Source organism: Rattus norvegicus, chromosome 7, assembly GCF_036323735.1.
Source record: "Rattus norvegicus strain BN/NHsdMcwi chromosome 7, GRCr8, whole genome shotgun sequence".
Classification (NCBI taxonomy): domain Eukaryota; kingdom Metazoa; phylum Chordata; class Mammalia; order Rodentia; family Muridae; genus Rattus; species Rattus norvegicus.
The window spans coordinates 134,934,739-134,949,197 of NC_086025.1; the positions used below are offsets into that span (position 1 = coordinate 134,934,739).

The following is a 14,459-nucleotide window of genomic DNA, read 5'->3' on the forward strand; positions in this document are numbered from 1 at the left end:
CAGGTTGGGGAGGAGATGCAGGCAGCTGAGGAAAGGAAGTCTTCTAGGACACAGGAAGCAGGGAGAGTGGAGGGAACTTCAGCAGGAAAGGGACAGGGCTTGAAATCAAAGCCCTAGCCACCACATCATCTGTCCTACAGGGTTACTGCAAGCTAACGCCTAGAAGCCTCCATTTTTCTAAGTTGGAAAGTGGAGAGAGAACCCTGTGTCCCTGTTGAATTCTGGGGCAAATCAATGTATCTATAAAATACACAATCCAATTAAATGTGTGTTCATATTGGTGGCTAGATGTGGGGGGCTCTGAGGAGAAATCACCTGAAGTCTGTGCAGAGAATCCTGAAGTCTAGGGAAGGGGAGGGGAGGGAGGACTCACGAGCTTCTCATGTCCGCCTCACAGCCACCCTTTTCTACAAGGAAGAAACTAGGCTTGGAGATGAACAGGACTCAGCCCAAGTTCACACAGTCAATAGCGGCAAAAGGTGAGATCTACCCAAAGTCCGCCTGGTTCTGAGGCGGCTGTGCAGGAGTCTGCTGAGTGAGCTAGGTCAGCACCCCAGAGGTGAGTGCTGTCCAGCTGTCACGTTCCTGTTCCCCAGGGTGCGGGGGCGGGGGGGGGCGGGGCGGAGGGGGGAGAACAGACTGGAGCCACACACAGCTTGCTGCAGTTACTGTTTATTGAGACACATCACAGGCACAGACAGGGACTTGGACATGAGGTGACAAGGCTGTTCTGGTGAGAGAGAGAAGAGCTGCAGATCTCTGGCAACCCCTTCTCCCTCCTCCAGCTTGCCCTGAACTCAGAGCAAATCTGCTGAGGTGACAAAGCAGAACTGGACATCCTACCCCCTCTAAATGGTCAAGTCACCCCCAAATCAACCAGCTGGTGATCCTGACTTCCCTCCCATTCCACTGCACAACCAAGGAGAAAAACCTGGGTAAATTTGAGCCCTTTCCCAAATGCAAATTATATGTAAATTGTGCACTAAAAATACTCAGCCTCTGTGGTCCTGAGAAGCCACGGCCAACGTGAGGACCAAGGCCCAACTCGCAAAGCCTTGCTGCTAGTATCGCCGGCTAGAGGTCTTGACCGTGGTGGTCTTCCGCAAGATGGAGGTTCCCCCAGAGACCTGACCGCCCTTAGCAGAGCCATGAATCGCACTGGTACTGTAGCCTCCCTTGCTGGCCCCGCCAGCCCCGCCCAAAGAGAAGCCAGCTGCGCCGCCGGAGCACACCGAGGTAGAGTTGCCGGTCACCGCTGCAAACAAAGTAAAGGCTCAGGACTAGTGGAACTGTCGAGTTAGGAAGGGTTAGGGGAGCCCAGAAACCCTGGGACGGAGCGGGGCAGGGCGGAGCGGGGCGGGACGGGGCGGGGCGGGGCGGGATGGGGCGGAGCGGGGCGGAGCGGGGGAAAAAGCGGGAAGTGTGGGGCACAGATGGTGGATACTTACAGATGCTGATTGCACTGGGACAATCTCCAGACATCCTAGGGGAAACAAGGGTCCAGAGAATTCAGCGATCTGGAAACCCATGTGAAAATCTTCCCTCCCAGCCCCTTGCCTCTATGTTCATTCAGTTCCTTACTAAGGCCAGAGGGCAAGACCCAGAGTTATAAGTAGTAGGAGTATGGGGCAATCCGGAACTCAAGGCCTTCCAAAATAAAGGCCGTTCTGCCGGAGGCTTTAAAGCCTCCCCATCTCTCCCTGCTTCCTGTGGGACCAATGACAGACTCTGGTATCGCTAAGGACAGAGCCTTTCTCAAAGGAAGGAGTTGAATCTGACCAGGCCAAGCAAATCTTGCTTCTGAGCCAGCTGGGACACCCCAAGGGATGGCCAATCCATCCAGGAATTGAGCAGCAGAAACAGGGAGAGCTAGGAGAGACAGTCTAGACTACTACCACCGCCATCTGCCCCACAAACAGATCCCAGGTCTCCGAAGGGTGTGCACAGGGGCTACCACCTGCTCTCCTCGCTCTCCAGCAGCTTGCGGTAGGTGGCGATCTCCATGTCCAGGGCCAGCTTAACGCTCACGAGATCCTGGTACTCGCGCAGCATCCGGGCCAGGTCCTCCTTGGCCTGGTGCAGGGCCGTGTCTAGATCTCCAAGCTTCTTCTTAGCATCCTTGAGCGCCATCTCCCCATTTTGCTCCGACTCTGCGATGGCTGTCTGCAGCTGCTGGCACTGCCCACAGGAAAATAGTATTGGGAATATTTTCCAGGATCAACCCATTCTCACCCCTTTGCTCCCAAGCCGGGAGCCCCACGCCCTACCCAAACAATCTGGGGAAAAAGAGACAACGGAACTGAAAGGGAATTTAATAGAAGCAGTGAGGAAACACAAAAACATAAATCTCAGTTCTTCCCGCAGATCGCCCAGGGCTTTGGACGAAATAAAACAAATAATACAACCAGGACAGCAAAAGCCTTGTTCTGGGGCTGGAGAGATGGCTTAGTGGTTAAGAGCACTGACTGCTCTTCCAGAGGTCCTGAGTTCAATTCCCAGCAACCACATGGTGGTTCACAACCATCTGTAATGGGATCTGATGCCCTCTTCTGGTGTGTCTGACGACAGCAACATGTACTCATATGTAAAATAAATCAATCTTTAAAGAAGCCACATGGTTTGGTCATACATACATAGAATCAGCGTCCTCTACCCTCCGCCCTTCCCCTACACTGCCATCTTGGAGTAGGATGTCATAGACTTGTCCCTTTGAAAGAAGTCATAACACATGCTCTGCCACACATACCACTGTGTGACCTGCGACAAGTCTTCCCCCCTCTCGCTTCTCCTGGGAGCTCCTTCCCAAAAAGGAAAAGGTTGATCTTGCTTAGCCAGACTTTGAGTTTTCCAGGCTAACCCCATGACCCACCTGCTTCTTGACTGCGTCCACCTCTCCCTGCAGCCGCTGAATGGTGCGAGTGAGTTCTGAAATCTCATTTTTAGTGTCTCGGAGGCTGTCCCCATGCTTCCCAGCTGTCACCTGCAGTTCTTCATACTGGAGGCCAAAAAGGGTGCCAATGAATATTGAGAACCCTCACCTGCTTGATAACTGTTGGTCTCAGAGCCCACCCTCTGCTGGAAACCCCATGAGAGCTGAGTGCACCAAGTCCTAGAGCTCTGATGGTCGGGTGAGCCAGGCCTCTCCAGGGGAGAAGGTCCACCCCCAGCCTGTACACCCAAGCTGGTCATCCACTCACTTTGGTCTGGTACCAGGACTCAGCCTCCGCCCGGCTCTTCTGGGCGATCAGCTCATACTGGGCCTTGACCTCAGCGATGATGCTGTCCAGATCCAGGCTGCGGTTGTTGTCCATGGAGAGGATCACGTTGGTGTCAGACACACTGGTCTGCACTTGGCTCAGCTCCTGTAGGCATAAGAGCAGCTGCTACCAGAGTCCTGCCCTATGCCTCGGGCAGAAGCAAAGTGTGCAGAACAGGACCTTCGCATGGCCTCAGAGGGACATCCTAGGCTTCCTCGGGATCCATCCTAGAAAGAATCTACCACTGGGAACAGAATCTCCATCTCCCCATTGTGAGGCAGGCATACATCTTCCCTGTTGATCCTCCGGTCCTCTGCTGAGAGGTCAAGGGAACAAGGGGGTTGTGCCTCCCTGCTCCGTGCCACCCTGGCTCTGCACGAGCACATTCACTGTTTTCTGTAATCATCACATTCCCTGGAGACAGGCACTCCCCAGCTAGCATGAAGGCTACTTCTGTGCCCTCAGGGAAGGTGGCATGTTCAGGAACCTAACTGTTCCACCATCTCTTGTGACCCTGATGACAAAAGAGGAGAGAGGCTTGGCAGGAAAGAGTACCTACCAGAGTACCAGGCAGGTACAAGGGAAAGGGGATGGCACCAAAACCGGTCAATGCACTAGACACAGTGTCCTCAAGTCCTCCTTGCGTTTCTATGGCTACTGCCCTTTTTAAAGATGTATTAGTGACCAGGAAGGTGATGTAAAGGTAACAGGAAGTTGAGGGTCTGTGATCTGCTCACTGACTTGCGACATTGGCTCCCAAAGGGCTCTGCCGATGCCATCCCTTGACTCCCTGAGCTCCTACCACACTGCCCTCAACTCTAACTGTCAAGTCACCTTCAATATTCTCACTGTGACCCTAGCATGTCACACGCTGGCGCACACACACACACACACACACACCACAGACACACACACAGCACACACACATACACACACACCACACAGACACATACACCACACACACACACAAACACACACACCACAGACACATACACCACACACATACACACACACATACACACCACACAGACACATACACCACACACACACAAACACACACACACACCACACACACACATACACCACACACACACAAACACACACACACACCACACAGACACATACACCACACACACACACAAACACACACACACACCACACAGACACATACACCACACACACACAAACACACACACACCACACAGACACATACACCACACACACACACAAACACACACACACACCACACAGACACATACACCACACACATACACACACACACACCACAGACACATACACCACACACATACACACACACACACACCACACACATACACACACACACACACACACACACACACACAGAGCCCAGTAGAATATGGCTGACAGGAAAAGAGACATCAACACCCTTCACTTTCTAAGTAGCTACTATGGTTCAGGCACCAGCTTGACCACTCAGCAAGCATGACGTATTAGACTTCAGGACCCTCCTTTACTAGTTCCACAGAGAGATTAAGTCACTTGTACCAAATCAAAAAAGCAGTAAGGAGAGCCCTTTTTAAGCCTTGGAAACTTGATTTCAGAACCTGAAATGATTCAGATCGAAAAGAGTAAAGGGAGACAGACAGACAGACAGACAGACAGACAGACAGACAGACAGACAGACAGACAGATGGATATGAAGTCCAAAACCCTATCTGACAGCTTGGGATGTTGACTATGTTCTAAGCATAAGGGTGGGAAGAAATGGGTCACTGAAGGGCAGAAGGACAAGAGGACAAGGGTCCTAAGGTCACCCTCCAGAGGTGTCCTGGCCAAACCCAGAGCATGGAATTGACTCCTGAATGCCAGTTTGGCCATCATGAATGGGGAAAGAACTGTTGCCCCTCTTTCCCTGAGAGTAGACTCTGATGGATGAGGAAGCCCTTTGACAGGAAGTAATCCCCCAGCATGGTCCACAGTTACCTTTCCTTTCCACATCTTCACCTAAATCTCCCACCTACTCAATGCCCAACTTGCCAACTTCCTGCCACCACAGACACTGTGCCCTTTGATGCCAAGGCCCTGCTAAGCTGAGCCCTTCCTTTGCCTGCTTCTGAGTGCCAGCTCCTCCTTAAGATCCATGGCAGGTGTGTCCTCAGAGGGCCTCCCCTCCCCTGTCCTCCAAAAGAACCCCACCACAGCCTCCCTGTGTGCCTTGGCACCTTGAACCTGTCCCAACAGGGCTTTCCTTACTTAAGAACCTGACCTTAAGGGCAGGAACTTTATGTGGGAGGAACCCCATAAATGCTTGTTAAGTAAGTGAGGTAGAATGAAAGAAAGGGATGCTGGGTGAGCCTGCTCTGTGCTTTGGGTAGAGCAGAGCCAAACCTGAAACACGAGAGCATGAGGGTGGACAGGGAAGTCCTAACTCTTGAGAGACCACCACGAATCCCAGCAAAGAGAAACAGGAAACACCCAGAATCCTTTAGGGTAAGAATCTCTTCTGGCTAAGCAGACAGAAGAGAGCAAAAGAGCTGAGAACACAAGAAAACAGAAGAGACACTGGGCTAGTGCCTGCAGAAGACCCAGGAGCCAACAACTAATGGCTGTGTCATCTGCCATGGATCCTTCACAGAGAGCAGTCTTCAAACGGGAAATATGGAAAATAGGCCCAAAGGGGGCCTTGACCCAGGCAACTTCAGAGTCTAGCCCAGAGGGACTGATCCTAGGAGGCCCAGGGAAGAGGAAGGGGATGAACATTGAACCATCCCAAAGAAACAAGGATGAGGAGTCCAGAGCCCAAAAGCAAAGCCCTGCTCCTCTGAGGGAAGGAATCAAGGTCCTGAAGGCTAAGGAATTAATTATAAAACCTGGGAGGAGGCACAGAGCTGCCAAGAGTCACCTGAGGAAACACGAAACCAAATAGGTTTCGTTTTCACATCCGAGCGTATTGCTGGATGGCCATGGACATTATCTGACCACTCCTGTTCAGAAATCCCAAAAATGAGACAAGCACACATACATGCACAGGCACACATGCACGTACATGCATACATGTACCACATACACACATATACACATATATACATGTATGCACACATATACATATATGCAAGCATGCATGTACACACACACACACACACACACACACACACTTTTTTTTTCAACTAAGTACTGGAGAAAAGCATGTCCACACCTCTCTTGAAAGCATTCATGTGGAAAAACTCCAGAGACTGTCTAAGTGCCAGGATAAGGTGTTACCTAAAAGTGTACATGAACTAAAGGAATGCTGAGGTGCGTGAATAAATGTCCCTTGCCTTCCCCACCCATCTGTCTTCTGAGCACTGAGAGTCCTATTTCCTGACTTCTCAATGCCTCCTTTGTTCGTTGTCACAAGATTCAAGTCACCTTTTAACAGAGCCCTTCGCACAACAACAGCTGTGCACCCTGCACCTGGGGTACCAAGTAGAGGTTGCATGAGCCCCTGTCTGGTTGGCACAGAGGGATTAGCTGGGAGAACCCTGCTGGGGATATACTGGGAATATCTGCTTCTCTAGCAAATCCCCCTAAGCTCAGCCCTAATGTCCCAGTCTGCAAGATTCCCTGTCTCCTGAGACCTGTCCTGGAATTTCTGAACCACCCACTACTCTACCTCACCAACTTCACAGTCTCTGCTGCCCCATTTCAAACTGAGCAATCAAGGGGGGCATTGCCTCTGACTAGTTTTGTGACCAAGGACTAATTACTCTGACCCACAGTACCATTGGTTCTCAAATTGGCAAGATAGCACCTACATTGTGGAGCTTTTGAGAGCACTAAGCTGGCTCAGGGCCTCAGTGCTACTCATGAAAAAGGTGGGGCCACATTTTTTTCTTTGAAAGTGTCTCACCATGGTTGGCCTAGAACCTCAAATTCACACTACCTGCCTCTGCCTCCAAATGTTAGGATTAAAGATATGCGCTACCGCACCCCGCCCCATCCTGTAGGCTCCAAACTTTTCCCAACTACGTAACACTAATGGGTTCACACCTCCATGAGTAACTCTCCAGCGATACTTAAACGTGTGCAGATCATGTCTGTCCATCTGTCTCCTTACCATCTCATGGAGCTGTTGCAGGAAGTCAATCTCTTGGATCAGGCTCTCCACTTTGCTTTGCAGATCCATTCTGCCCATGTATGCAGCATCTACATCCTGAGAAGAGGGGGAGAGCAAGCAGAGTGCTCACACCCCAGATCCATCCAGACCCTGTGCAGCCAAAGGACCCCCTCCCCCAGTCTAGCCACCCCACGAACCTTCTTAAGCAACACAAATTCATTCTCCAAGGCAGTGCGTTTGTTGATCTCATCCTCATACCTGTAATACAAGGAAGGTTCAGGCCAGCTCAGGCCAGTTCTGTCTTTTAGGTGGTGGGCTCACCTGGCTCCCAGGAAGCCTGGATGAACTCTGCCACCACTCGGAAATGTCTGCAGAACAGTTCTTTAATGCAGTCAACAGTGAAGACGTTTGGGGGGAGAGTGCCATTGTTTAAATACTTCCTTCCTCTTTTGGAAGAAAGAGCTACCAAATTCAGACACTACCATAGTAAGCCACCTCTTTGGCTCAGAGCCCTTGAAGGCTGTCCCAGACAGAACAAGTGTGCCAACAATGGCTGACCTCTGTCTCCACTTTCAACAACACACTGGCATTTGAAACAATCAATCCCTTCCCAACCACTTCTGCTAAAGCTAAGGTTTAGAAACTGCCAGTGTCAAGTTACAGGAAAAGTTATTTTAAAATTACACTTTCATGTCATAAATATGTGTACTGTCAACCATGTGGTGGGAAGGTCATTTGGATCTCAATTCAAACAAACACTCGTTTTTCTAAATTTATATTTATGGGGCAGTTGAAAATTCCATACTAGGTATCCCATGAGGCCGAGGAATTACTACGTTGAACATTTTATTATTTTGCTTAAGTTTTGTCGACACAAGTTAGGCAAACGAGCCTCACAATTGGCCACCCCGTTCCTCTAGGTTCCCCTACTCAGGAGGGCCAACCTCTCACACACACCTACCCAGTACACACATTCATGAAGAAAGAGACAAGACGACTAGACTGGCTTGGAAACATGAAGGGAGGTGGTAGAAAAAGAGAGGGACAGAGTGAGATTGGCTGAGCTGGGTGTGGAGGGCTAGAACATGAGGTTCAGTACACAATCCTCCCCACCTTTTAAAAAGGACATCTTAAAATTACTAAGCTCGGTGGGTTACCACACACATAGTCCCTGAGGTGAGCAAGAAGAGCACTGAGAGTCTGTCTGAAAACAATAATAACAACAACGACAACAAAAATCAACCAATAAACAAATGAACACACATGCACGCACGCACGCACACATGCACGCATGCACACACACACACACACACGGCCCCCAAGCTCCAGCCCCCAGTAGGAGCAGCTCTGCCTGGGTGAGGGCGGTCTTTTCCACAGTGTCATGCTCTGTCTCATAGGGCAGGATGCGTGTCCCTCACTTGTTCTTGAAGTCCTCCAGATTATCCTGCACGTTCCTCAGCTCCATGTCCAGCCGCCCCCGCTCGCTCTGTTTGGTATCCAGCTGCCTCCTCAGGGTGTTCAAGTAACCCTCAAAGAAAGGCTCCAGGCTCCTGGCGACCCCTGTGTTCTGGCTCTGCTCCTGCAGCAGCGCCCACTTCGTCTCCAGCACCTTGTTCTGCTGTTCCAGGAAGCGTACCTGACCAGGGAAGAAAAGGTGGATGGAAGTCACCTGGGGAGCAGAGCCCAGGACACCACAGGCCAGCATTGCTGAGGTAGGGTAGCATCCTGCTTCTCACTGGGAGGAAGTGATCCTGCTCAAATGACAGTCCAGACAGACTGAAAGAACTCTGAAGAGTTAACAAACATGTGGACTGGTCATCTGGTCAGCTGAGCTACACATTCTGTTCTCTGTCTCACTTTCCCACTTGTCCCGGTTGAAACTGGATGAGGCCGGTGTTTATGAGACCAATTCTGCATCAGTTAACTGTTTAAAATATCACAGAGGCCCCGCGGTAGCCTCTAATCCCAGCACTCAGGAGGCAGAGGCAGGCAGAGGCAGGCTAGTCTCTGAAGCCAGCCTGGTCTACAGAGCAAGTTCCAGGAAAGCCAAGGCTACACAGAGAAACCCGGCTTTCAAAAAAAGAAAATCATGATATATATGGCTCAAATCCAACTGCCCAAAGAGCAGTTCACAACTGTCTAACTCTGAGAGGATTCGACCCCCTCGCACAGTCATACACACACACACGTAAATAAAATAAAAATAAAACGAATCAACAGTATCAGAGAAACAGAGCTGTAGATGGGTCCCAGGTTAAAAGTAACTGTTGCTCTTCCACAGGATCCAGATTTGATTTCCAGCACCCACACAGCAGCTCATGAAAGAACCAAAAGTCACCAGGGGAAAGGCCGAGAAGTGGGTGGCACGACTTCCCTTACACTGTTTCCTAGTCCCTCCAGATCCCACCTCCACAGCACCCCAGGCCTAGTCACTTGGCCCGGAGCCCTGTAGCAGGTACACCTTGGTGCCCAGGACTGTGGAGCTCTACAGCCTTCTTCAACATTATGCCCCTGCCTCACCAACCTGTGTGACCCTGGGCAAGTCTCAGGACCACGCTAAGCCTCGGTTTTCATACTGTAAAAACGGGCGGAGCATCACCTGCCCTGGAGCCTCATGGAACCCTGAGGGTGACACTCGAGAAAGGGGGTAGGGCCCTTCTGTGTTAAAAGTTCAAATCATCATCCCTCAGCCTGACCCCGCCGCCTAGGCTCGGAGCCAAGGTACACAGTGCTGAGGGGATGGAGAAAGCCGTGATAGAGATGACGCCAGAGTGACCCAGTCACCCCGGAGGTGAGACAGGGTTTAGAACACTTCCAGAGTGTGACATTCGAACTGTATGGTGGCCACCCTCCTCTTGGTCCACCCCAGACTGAGCGTCTTGGCTGGACCAGGGAGCCAGGCAAGGGAAAGCAAAGGGCTTCCTCTTGCCCTCCATGTTCTCACTGTGTCTGACCCGAGGCTTCTTCAGCTTGAGAGGACAGACAGGATTCCAAGGCTCCAAGCATGGGTGATTTGTAGAATTCCTGAGCCATGCATGATTACCCACAGCTATAAAATGACTCAAGTCGTTAAAGGCCAACTCCCTAACAGAAACACCAGGGACAGCACATCTATTAAGTAAGGCTGCTGCTTCTTAACGGTATTAATGACACCACAGGAAAGGCTCCAACACAGTTGGGCTGGGCCCCTCATTCACAGAAGAAACCCCAGCCACCAGGTTGTAGCCCCAACCTCAGGTAGACAGAAGCAACGGTCACCCCGCCCTGCCCACCTAGTGCATATAGTAAAAACTTGCCTTTGCCCAGATGATCCCCCCCCCCATTAAAAGTTCAGCTTCCGGGGCTGGGGATTTAGCTCAGTGGTAGAGCGCTTACCTAGGAAGCGCAAGGCCCTGGGTTCGGTCCCCAGCTCCGAAAAAACAAAAAACCAAAAAAAAAAAAAAAAAAAAAAGTTCAGCTTCCCCCTGACCCCACTCCGGTTTTGCCCACCCACCTTATCAATAAAGGAGGCAAACTTGTTGTTGAGGGTCTTGATCTGCTCGCGCTCCTGAGTGCGCACCCGCTGGATCTCGGGGTCAATCTCCACATTGAGAGGTGTCAGCAGGCTCTGGTTGACAGTGACTTCCTGGATTCCCCCAGGAGGACAGACTGGTCCAAATGTCTGCCTGCCAGCCCCTAGGCCAACGTAGGCCCCACTGCCAAAGCCTCCTAGCGCCCGGCCAGAGGAGGACCCACCAGCCACACTGATGGAGATATTCTTGCCTCCCAAGTTGTAGAGGCTCCGGCTGCCAAAGCCCCCGGAGCTGGACCCGGAGCGGACGCCACCGCCACTGCCGCCGCTGCTCCTGGACATAGTCACTGAGCTGTAGCTGGTTCGCATCCGACTCCCACCACCTCCGCTGGCTGAGTTAGAGCTGAAGCCTCCTTTAGTGGAGAACGTCTGCCTGGACAAGGAGGACCGCATGATTGTCAGAGAGAAGTCAGCTGAGAGCGAGAGGAAGCAGGGCCGTTGTGAGCTGCTGAGCCACCAAAGGCCTTTTTATCTTTCCCCCCCCCCCCCCCGCTGGGCTGGCCATGGGTTCCACACGCTCCTGCTGTGATTACCACAGGTGAGAGGGAGGGGCCCTGGGGGGGAACCCCTCCCCCCCCAATGTGGGAGGGCATCGCCCAGCCAGAGACTACTTGAGGTGGGAAGCACCCCACCCCCCCACTCCCCCACCCCCACTCCCACCCCACCCTGTAAGCTCTCCTCACTTGGAACAGGATGATAGGGCTCCTACAGTTACCCTCACCACCCAGTGGCTGGCTTGGTCTCCTCCTACGCAGCCCTGATGGCCTGCTGTCAATGGAGCTCTGTTTTGTGGGGTTTGTCCCAGGGCCTTGTGGTAAGCCAAGGCCCCAGGGCCCAGTGCTGTGCAGGTGGCAAGGGAAGGTGCATTGGGAAATGGGTTGTAGAGAGGGTGCCCAGGCCTGCTCCAGTCCCACCCTCCCAGCCCACAGCCTCCTGTCTCTTGGCAGGTCCAGCGTGGGGGGCACAGGTGACAGGGCAGGGGTGGGGTAGTTGCTCTTCTATCTACACCGGCAGGTGTCTGCTGGGTGGGAACCCTGCGTGGGGCAAAGAGAATCCAAGGACGAGAGGAGGGTCCCGGCCCAGCCATAGGCCTGGCTGGGCACACAACATGGATTGGATGGCTTTGGCTCTAACCAGACATGGCTGTGCACACCTATATCCCAGCACTCTGGAGCTGAAGGGCGGAGGGTCAAAAGTTCAAGACCACCCAGTCTCAAAACCAAAAAATAAAAACAACAAACAAAAAAAAAAAAAAAAAAAACAAGAGATGCCCAGTCTCCACAGGCAGGGTATTGAGACTTAGGATCCCAACTGCCTTTCCTGGGGCTGGAGGGAGGCAAGGAACAGTGACCATCCCTAAGTTCTTCCTTGGTGGGGCCTTCCCAGTGGAGCCCAGCCATTTTAGAATAACTGGAGATGCACACACATCCAAGAAGCCCCAAATGGCCCATCCTATACCTGCTTCAACCTTCTCCTTCCCTGTCCACCAGGCTCAGTTCAGAAGTACTTCACACCGATCATCGCTCTCTTCCCAGCCAGGCTTCTAGAACTAAACACAGCCCGAGCAGAGCCTTAGAAACTTCAGATACAGGATTGCAAACAGTGGGAGCAGACCTTGAGGCTGGCTCTCCTCATCTCTCTGCCACTCAACAAGCAGAGTCAAGGCAAAGATAGAGCAATGTCAACTCTGCCAGGCTAGAGCTGGGATCTCAACAGAGATGCAGAGGACCCCGGTGACGATGGTGGCTTCTAGGCTCCAAAGGAAGCTGGGAGTATTTCCCTAGGGCCACTGGGATATTCTAGTAGCCCCCATTCACTTGAAGCATTGGACCCAGCTCCTACCAGTCATGAAGAGCCACAGAACTAGCCCCTTAATGCCACCAACAAGACTGCCTTCCCTGATTGGAGTTTGGACACCAACTGGCTGAAAGGCCAGTTCTCGCCAAGCTGTGTGCCTTTGGGACAACTCTCCACCTCTCTGAACCTCATCTAAGCATGACCCACTGTAGAAGTGCTTTGGGAAAACACTGCCCTTGGGATGAGCCATCGTCTCCCACCAACCAACCTCCTCTCCTTTCCCCGGGCTGAGAACACTTTCTCAGGCTCCCTTATCTCTGCCTGACGGCGTGGGAGAAGAGATAGCTGTGAGTGAGGCCTAGCCTCCAGGCTGCTGCCATGGTCCTCTGGGCAGGAAGGTGATGTCAGGCAGCAACTATGAGTCACTGTGTAGCTGGGCTGGTGGGAGTGGGAGTCGAGCTGTAAATATAAACATACCCCACCTCACTCAAAGGCTAGCATTCAGACATGCGATTCGTGTGTGTGTGTGTGTGTGTGTGTGTGGTGTGTGTGTGTGTACGTGTGTGTGTGGTGTGTGTGTGTGTATGTGTGTGTGTGGTGTGTGTGTATGTGTGTGTGTATGTGTGTGTGGTGTGTGTGTATGTGTGTGTGTGGTGTGTATGTGTGTGTGTGTGGTATGTGTGTGTGTGGTGTGTGTGTGTGGTGTGTGTGTGTGTGGTGTGTGTGTGGTGTGTGTGGTATGTGTGTGTGTGGTGTGTGTGTGTGTGGTGTGTGTGTGTGTGTGGTGTGTGTGGTATGTGTGTGTGGTGTGTGTGTGTATGTGTGTGTGTGGTGTGTGTGTGTGGTGTGTGTGTGGTGTGTGTGTGGTGTGTGGTATGTGTGTGTGGTGTGTGTGTGTATGTGTGTGTGGTGTGTGTGTGTATGTGTGTGGTGTGTATGTGTGTGTATGTGGTATGTGTGTGTGGTGTGTGTGTGTGTGTGTGTGGTGTGTGTGGTATGTGTGTGTGTGTGGTGTGTGTGTGGTGTGTGTGTGTGTGGTGTGTGTGTGTGTATGTGTGTGTGTGGTGTGTGTGTATGTGTGTGTGTGTGGTATGTGTGTGTGGTGTGTGTGTGTAGTGTGTGTGTGTGGTGTGTATGTGTGTGTGTGGTGTGTGTGTGTGTGGTGTGTGTGTGTGGTGTGTGTGTGTGGTGTGTGTGTGTGGTGTGTGTGTGTGGTGTGTGTGTGTGGTGTGTGGTGTGTGTGTGTGTGTGTGTGTGGTGTATATGTGTGTGTGGTGTGTGTGTATGTGTGTGGTGTGTGTGTGTGTGTGTGTCTCCTAGCACACTCTCTGTGCCAGGCTTCGCAGTAGGAGCTAGGGAGCCTGTGGCAGATGCCTATGCAGCCCAGACGCACTCTTGGGAGACACAGTTGTTACTCACAGGCAGCCTTCCCTTCCCAGCCAGACGGATCACCTCAGGCAGGGTCCTGTGAGGTCGCTTGGCCTCCTCTGCCTCTGTGGCTGTTTTCAGGCATCAAACTCGATCGTTCTTTGGAAGTCTTTATGCAGATCACACACATACCCTGACCTTGCGTAGACCGAGCTAACCTTAAACTCTCTGTGTAGCCGAGGATAGCATTAAACTCCTGATCCCCCACGCTCTGAAGTGACCCCTGTGTGCCACCAACACCTGGCTTTTTGAATCTTTCAGGAAGAAACCCCCGTGCCTTTGTTAACTAGCGGAGTTTATAGGAATGATTGCAAACAGAACAGGAGTA

The 14,459-nt window shown here is 52.0% G+C and overlaps 1 protein-coding gene across 3 annotated transcripts; it reads right to left on the bottom strand.

Moving 5' to 3' along the window:
• Positions 1-656: 656 nt before the first annotated feature.
• Positions 657-11,709, bottom strand: Krt79 (keratin 79). 3 transcript variants are annotated; one of them, XM_039080393.2, is made up of 10 exons: positions 11,590-11,709; positions 10,829-11,279; positions 8,754-8,971; positions 7,533-7,593; positions 7,336-7,431; positions 3,198-3,362; positions 2,870-2,995; positions 1,958-2,178; positions 1,449-1,483; positions 657-1,255 (listed from the first exon to the last, which is right to left on the bottom strand). In XM_039080393.2, exons 2-10 carry the CDS (start codon positions 11,213-11,215, stop codon positions 1,062-1,064), a joined length of 1,503 nt encoding a protein of 500 aa, XP_038936321.1. In that variant the 5' UTR covers positions 11,216-11,279; positions 11,590-11,709; the 3' UTR covers positions 657-1,061. The 3 variants fall into 3 exon arrangements, with proteins under 3 accessions (XP_038936321.1, XP_003750458.1, XP_038936322.1); XM_003750410.5 differs by lacking the exon at positions 11,590-11,709 and having other exon boundaries at positions 10,829-11,359; XM_039080394.2 differs by lacking the exons at positions 7,533-7,593; positions 8,754-8,971; positions 10,829-11,279; positions 11,590-11,709 and adding an exon at positions 7,594-7,868.
• Positions 11,710-14,459: the final 2,750 nt, after the last annotated feature.